Source organism: Octodon degus, unplaced genomic scaffold (genome assembly GCF_000260255.1).
Source record: "Octodon degus isolate 3935 unplaced genomic scaffold, OctDeg1.0 scaffold00084, whole genome shotgun sequence".
Taxonomy (NCBI): domain Eukaryota; kingdom Metazoa; phylum Chordata; class Mammalia; order Rodentia; family Octodontidae; genus Octodon; species Octodon degus.
Window position 1 is genome coordinate 11,077,575 of NW_004524660.1, and position 7,860 is coordinate 11,085,434.

The window sequence follows — 7,860 nt, forward strand, 5'->3', positions numbered from 1 at the left end:
AAAAAATACAATACTGCAACACACTACCACACACCTAATTACCCAATAATTCAGTAAATTTTTACTTTCTTCTACTGCTAACTGACGCACCTGGCTCTCAAAGAACACACCACAACACAATACAGTTCAAGCTCTCAATCTCTAGAGAAGAAAACTAAGCCTTTTCTCTAAAGAGTAGAGGAGGTGTCGGGGTGTGAGTGTTGACCATCGAACAGCGTCATAAGAAACAAAGCGCAGCACCGGAGCACAATGCAGGCACCCACAGAGCCACGCTGCAAGCCGAGCGCGTCAGCACTCGGGCAGCTTCAAGAATTTCCCATGCTATTGGGGCCGGGGAGATGGCTCAGTGGAATAAGCGCTTCCCTGGCAAGCGCAAGGGCCTGAGTTCAATCCCTGGTTCCACCAAAAAAAAAAAAAAAAAAAAAGAATTTCCCATGCTACACACAGTCCCCTGACTTATTTTTCACAAAAAGGTTCATTATACATGCTGCTTAGTAACTTAACTTTTCGCTAAAAAAAATAAATAATACCTCGTGGAAGTGCTTCAGGAGGAATAAAAAAGATCTCTACATTATCATATTTACGGCCCCATAAAATTCCATTGTCTAGATAAGCCAAAATTTTATTATTTTCCTAGAATTCTAGGTCAGACTGTTCTGTCTTTTATTACTCTCAACAGCCTCAACAAACACCCTTCTGGATCCACACGTGTGTTGAAAAGCCTTTCTCTTGCCTTAAGGTGAAGTCGTGTTAGGAGAATGGCTAACTTCATTTTAAAGTTGTCTTCTCCAAGTTCTCAAGCTGGCCTCCAGAACGGCTGCACCACTGTAAACTCCCACCAGCAAAGCCTAAGGGCCTTTTGTTCCCTCAGCCTTTGCCAATAACGCATATATTTCTTTAACATTTAGTAAACAAAATCGTATCTCATAATTTCGACTTGTGTTTCTACCATTTCTAAGGAAGTAGAACATTTCTTACATTGAGCAATGAGAGCTTTATTTGTGTACATGGCATCCTTGTGTTGATTTAAGAGCTCTGTACACAGAAAAACAGATTTGCATATGCTTCAAACACTTCTTCCCACTTTTTAATTGTATGCAGAATAAATTGGAGATAGGAAAGAACAGGCGCAGGGAGGGTTAGTTACTACAGTGATCTGAGACAGATTAAAGACTGGATTAGTGTTAGGGAAGCTCCCTAGGAGCCAAGACTTAAGGGGCAGGGGAGATACAGCCCGGCAGCAGATCTGAAGGAGCCTGCTAGGGTGCTACTGTCTCCAGCCATCGGCCCTTGGTTAGTTCCTGCAGCTATTGTATGAAGTTCGGGGTATGTGCAGGCCCGAGAGTATAAACCACAAGACTGTCAGTGATTACTGTAATTACCTCCAAATTCCTAACAAAAATAGCTACACAATATTATTCAAAACACATTTTCCTCAAATTACAGAAAAAAAATGAAACTGAAAAGCTACAGGGAAAATGATTTTGGCTTCCTGCACACTGAACAAAACATACAGATATGCACAGAACCAAGCCCTATACTGATTAGAGGGTCAGCCCCAAAATACTGCATACGCTGAGTCCCAAGCGTCTGCAGGGTAGCCAAAGCTCATTCGAAATGTATGTCTGTGTATCAAGCAATCGATCTCATGAACTGCTGGACCAGGGCAGTCTGAAGACTTCTCTTCTTTGGGCTGTTAGGCTTCCTGCTCTATGCCAACTGCAATCTTCCTGATTACTAAAGAACTGATTCACAAGCAACAAACGTGGAAAACCCAGCCTTGGGCTCCAGCCACCATCCCTACAGAATAGCAGGGCAGACTGGCATCAGCCTGAGATGGTCAGGAAGAAGCAGACTGAGAAACAAAGCCACGAGACTGCTGAAGAGCAAGCTAAAGCCGCCTCACCTCGGGGAGACCCACAAGCTCAGGTCTTTCCTCCAGGTACAGGATCACCCTGTATATAAAAAAATGTGGTATTTTTCTACGATGGGGTGCTACTCAGTTATAAAGAGGATAAACTCCAGGCTTCTTATCAGTAAATGGATGCAACTCGAGACCATACTCATAAGCAAAATAAATCAGACTCATGTGTATAAACATCATGTTTTCTCCCCCGTGGAGAAACTTAAAGAATAAATAAGGTCCAACATGTACAACAGAAAGTGTGAAAAGGAGAGAAAATGCTCAAAAGGAAAGAGCTGGGATGGAGGGAAGAAAAAAGAAGGAATATGTACATATATGGCTACATATTAAGATAACTAAGACAATTATACTACTAATTGCCATCAGTTCATTGGAGGGAACATATAATACTAATAAAAATAAATTTCAAAAAGAAAACATCTACTAGATAAAACACAGCACTTAAGGAAAGAGATCACAGAGAAAATGAGACAGTTTGAAATACAAGTGAGTAACAGAATTCAAAGGGTCTGGAGACAGACTAAACTTGCAGCTGACTTAGGTGACCTGGCTATGACAGGTGGTCAGTGACCACTAAGGCTCCTCTTAGCTCTCAGGTATTGGACCTACGATGGCAAGTCTGGGAAGCTACAAAGATGACGCCTCTATAATACTCTACCTCAGAGCAACAGAGAGCATTTATCACCTTCCTACCTGTCTTCTCTCCTTACTGCCACTGGCCCAGGCCTCGGAAACCTGGGCCTTTCCCATCACCACCTCCCTGACCCCAGGCAGCCCCAGGCGGACTCCAGCACCCCACAGCAGAGCCGGGGCCCCTCCTGAACCATGAATCTGTGTGCTGTCGCGCCATGTCTAGCAGCTCTGGTGGCTCCCACAGCACTCCCAGATCTAAGAGGAGAAAAGGTGCCTAAAAGTAGGTCCGTGAGGTCTTCGGTGTGGCTTTAGTCCATTTTATCTGGGAATTCTGGACAAAACTCCAGCCAGATCTTTCCAATAAATTCCCCCATCATTAAAATACTTTTTACTTTTTAATTTAATTTTACTTCATGGATTCTTCTAAGACACACTGTGCTTGTAAATGTTTGATGGATTTTATAAATCATAATATCTCAAAGAGGTAATCAAAACACTATATTCTTGTCTACTTGGCTGTCAAGTTAACTTGGCTGAACACTACCAGCATCTGTGTCTAAGTAATACCTCCAAAGTCAAGAGCCTCTACAGTTTGGTGTGCTAATGCTGGAATATAGCCATAGAGCAGAAGAAAAAGTAAAAACTATTTTAATGATGGGGGAATTTATTGGAAAGATCTGGCTGGAGTTTTGTCCAGAATTCCCAGATACAATGGACTAAAGCCACACCGAAGACCTCACAGACAGGCAGTGGCTCCAACACAGCTGAATACAGACTCAGAGCCAGCAGGCCTGGGATGAAACCTCCCCTGATACTACAAGGCCCTGGATAGCGGCTCAGCCTCCTCTACCTCAGTCATGTTGCCTCTCAGCAGACTTCACACTAGTGCCCGTGGCATGCAGGCATGAAGGCATGACAAGGATCGCGGGACTTAGTCCTTACCAGTTTAGTACTAGTCCTGGCTCCCAGTGGGTACAAGAGAGGTGGCTGTGGTCTCATACACACTAAGCTCCTTCTAAACTCCAATATGTGCACTTTCAATGAAGTGTTTCAGCTTCCAGACTCTTCTGGCCCTTTCTTCAACTCCTATCTACAACAGCCCCTCAACCCTTCATGTCACATGGGCACTTAATGCTGGGGCTGTTTTGTACAAAGCATGTACATGTGTATGCCCCAGTACGTACACCAGCATGGATGGCCCGTGAGTGTGTCCCAGTGTCTACACCAGCATGGACGACTCGTGTGTGTGCGTGTGCGTGTATATGTGTGTGTCCCAGTGTCTACACCAGCATGAATGACTCGTGTGTATGTGTGTGCGTGTATATGTGTGTGCCCCAGTGTCTACACCAGCATGGACGACTCGTGTGTATGTGTGTGCGTGTATATGTGTATGTCACAGTGCCTACACCAGCATGAATGACTCGTGTGTGTGTGGTACGTGTGTCACAGAGCCTATACCAGCATGGATGACTCGTGTGTGTGTGCGTGTGTATCACAGTGGCTACACCAGCATGGACGACCTGTGTGTGTGCACGTGTGTGTGTGTGTCACAGTGCCTACACCAGCATGGACAACTCGTGTGTGTGCATGTGCGTGTATATGTGTATGTTACAGTGCCTACACCAGCATGGACAACTCGTGTGTGTGCATGTGTGTGTTTTGTCACAGTGGGTACACCAGCACCACCAACCCCTGTATGTGTGTGTGTGTGTATGTATATGTGTGTGTCACAGAGCCTACACCAGCATGGATGACTCGTGTGTGTGTGTGTGTCCCAGTGCCTACACCAGCATGGACAACCGTGTGTGTGCACGTATGTGTCCCAGTGCCTATACCAACATGGACAACTCGTGTGTGTGCGTGTGTGTGTTTGTGTCACAGTGACCATACCAGCATGGACAACCACTGTGCGTGTGTCACGGTGCCTACACCAGTATGGATGACCCAGCTCAGAACAGGGAAAGCCTCTATATTTTAGGGCTGCTTTTAGCTTTCGGTGGGCGAGGAAAATTCACTAAGCCACAGGGGAGTCCAGCACCACGGTGTGTCCTATTCTGCTTGTTCCTTCTTACACCCGCCTTCTAAGCACTATACGTTCAAATTATCTAAATTGCGCTATGGAGCTTCCTAATAATCACAAGAAAATGTGGGCAAGCCTAGAAAACAAAAAACAGTAATAATTTAGATCTCAGTTTTTTGTTGTTGTTTAGAGGCCAACTCTAGAGAGTATGGCTTTTTTTAATCTATGCTAAAATATAAATTTAGAACTTCCACGGGCTACTTCCCTGAATTCAAGCACAGAATTTGAAACAATAAAAGCCTTACAGTATCCTTCACTTTTTTACAATTTACAAGAACAGTAAGGCCAACTCCTTCTCTCACCCCACTGAGTATACTTCTGAGTAAGTGCACTCCCCTCCCCTGTGCCGTGCCCACGGCCGCACCAGCTCAGCGCGGCAAGGAAAGCGTCTGCCAGTTGCCCACACAAGGCACCAACCGCCGATGAGTGGAAACAGTAGCAGCTGTTAATGGCTAACACTAAGGTAGGTAGGGCACCACACTAGCAATACTGTTAGCTCGGTAAGGAGCCCATCAAAGGCCTCCCAGAATCCCCACGTTAAAGCCCAAGCCTTTACGATCTTTGGGAAGGACTGGAGCAGGAAGCTGGGCCCTGGTGAATGGGACTCCCCCGGTGAGGAGCGGGGAGAAGACACCATCTAGCAACGGGAAGCACCTCGAAGGTCAGCACCTTCACCTTGGCTTTCCCAGCCTCCAGAACGCTAGGAAATGGGGCCGGGGAGATGGCTCAGTAGAATAAGCACTTCCCTGGCAAGTGCAAGGGCCTGAGTTCAATCCCCGGTTCCACAAAAAAAACAAAAGAAAGACACAGAAAGCTAGGAAATGCTGTTCTGCTGGTCATAAGCCTGTGTTCTGCTACAGCAGCTGGGCTGAGCTGATAGGACGCAGCACGGGGTGGGTGCAGACAGGGTCAACATCTAAACACACACAGTCACAGCTGACATATTCTAAATTTCAATCGTATTGTTTTTTACTCTTCCAGTAATAAGGGTCAATTACTTTTTTATTTTTTGGAACCGGAAATCAAACTCAGGCCCTCGTACTCACCAAATAGGTGCGTGTCCCTCTGGGCTGTTTCCCCTCCCCTAATAGCCAATCATTTTTAAGTCTACCAAAACTAAAAAAAAATCTAAAAAGGGATAAAGATAAAATATTCCAACTACCAGATATCAATATAATACAGGTTATAATATAGAAAACATTCTATTCTTGTAAGTATGGTCCTCAAAAGGACAAAAAAAAAGGGGTTCTCTTATAGATCACAGCTTAAAGCCTAAGGCTTCAACTCTACCTGACAAAAAATGTTGAAGAGAGTAAGAAAAAAATGTTCTTGTTTAGCAGTATTATTAGTTCAGATCCTTGCTGTTAGCTATTAACAGGCCAGACTGTAACACACACAGAGACAAGAAAAAGTCAACAAGCACTCTGAACACCAGCATGACCCTGAATGAGACTGACATTTCATCAGGACAAGTGACTCCAGCGGCACACTGCACCCGTGGTGGGCGCTGGCCGGGAGCACACGCAGGAAGATTTCAGCTCATTCAGCAGCTCTGCCCTTCGGCCCTGAGAAAAGCTAACTCTGCCCACCTCCACGTGCTCGCCCTCTCTTCTCTGCTAAGAGAGATCTTCTGGGGACACCAAGTGGTGCCCTAGGGAGCTAGGTCATCCCCTCCCACCTAGGTTCCTTGAGGGGGACAGTTGAGGCACGCCACTCTGCTCAAGGCCCAGGCCACTGCCATGGGTCACTGTCCCCACAGCAAGTAAATCTATGTTATTGCGTCATTTCTATCAGCTTTTATGCCTTCTGATGTAGGCACATACAGTTATAAACCAAGTGCTTAGCTTCATCTCAGGTTCCAGATGATACAAAACTCTGAACTAGGAACTGAATGCCCAGCTCTCAAAGCGGCACCACACGAAGCAATTCTGGGAGAAGAAAGAAAGCAAAGGGTGACAAACGTGCTTCTGGTTCCAAAAACAGTTCTTTTTGAGATAGCAGAATAAAGAGGAAAACATGAGTTGGGCTCAGACGTACAGGGACTAAGTCATGTTTAAATGCCAAGGTTACCCGCCACTGACACACTGTTCCTCCTGTAAAGCAGAGGAGACACCTAACTGCCTGGTAGCTACAAAGGCCAAATCAGACCACATGTAGCAATTACTTCAGGTGGCACATTTACAGTAAAACCTCAAAAAACATTGCCCCAAATCATGCTTTCAACTCCACACTTTAGAAGTCGACGTGAGCTGGAGTCTCTCAATGGCCCACTTGTATGAAGCTACTTCAATGGTGACATCAGAATTTTTCTTGATATTTTTGCCTTTGAAGTAGAGTTTGCTTTCTGTAAAGTCATCCTATCAGAATCTAACTGTGCTCCTTTAGGTACAGCTTCTCCTATAAGGACAACTGGTTTCTCTTCTCTGCGCCTTGCTTTATAGGTGTGTGACACCACACCTCAAAACCTGGTCCTCTCAGCACCTTAGACAAAAGACACTGCCGTGTCACATGCATTAGCTGGGAGACACACGAAGCCATTAGAATATCCTGAAGAACACTCACCTCTCCAAACCTTTCCATGTTTTGGATTTTAGATACATTTCCACCAATAGACATGTCGTCCAAGCTAGAAAGAATTTTATTAATACTTCCTTCGCTGGATGGTCTGTTTTTCAGCTTAGATCGGAAAATGTCACCTTGGACCCACAATGATGCTTGTTTTCTGTTAAAAAGAGAAAAAAAATAGTCTTTAAAATAAGCTACCATCATGTCAAAATTTGATCTCTTAAAAAAGACTTGTAGAAAAATATTACCAATCAGACTATAAGGAATATGAAATCAGCATAAAGAAAAATAAAATTTTATTAAAAATAAATAAATGGAAGGAGGGTAGCTCAGTGGCAGAATGCTTGCCTGATAGAGTGAGGCCTTGGGTTCCACCCCCAGCATGCCAAAAAGAAAAAGAAAAACAAAAATATCCACCTCCCAAACATTTGTCTAGACTGTGCTGTGCATGGTGTAATGATTACTTCAGAATGAAGACCGTGAGCCTGTTTGTCTTTTAATGTGAATCTGAAATCTGTAAGATATTTTTCAAGTAGCAACTTTATATGTTTATAAAATCTGGGATGAACTGGACTTGAAAACACAGGTGCAACATGAATCAGAAAGAATACACAGAGCACTATGTGGCCGCGTTCCTGGGGCACCAGAAAACACAGCA

General features: G+C 44.6%; 1 protein-coding gene across 5 annotated transcripts in view; it reads right to left on the reverse strand.

The window, feature by feature from the left end:
- The window catches only part of Cdc14a (cell division cycle 14A), a 157,239-nt gene that overhangs the window by 23,526 nt on the left and 125,853 nt on the right, over nucleotides 1–7,860 (reverse strand). For all 5 annotated transcript variants that reach the window (XM_023721682.1, XM_023721681.1, XM_023721680.1 and 2 more), the window contains one exon: nucleotides 7,200–7,359. In XM_023721682.1, coding sequence (XP_023577450.1) covers nucleotides 7,200–7,359 — 160 coding nt within the window. The remainder of the gene's footprint in view (nucleotides 1–7,199; nucleotides 7,360–7,860) is intronic.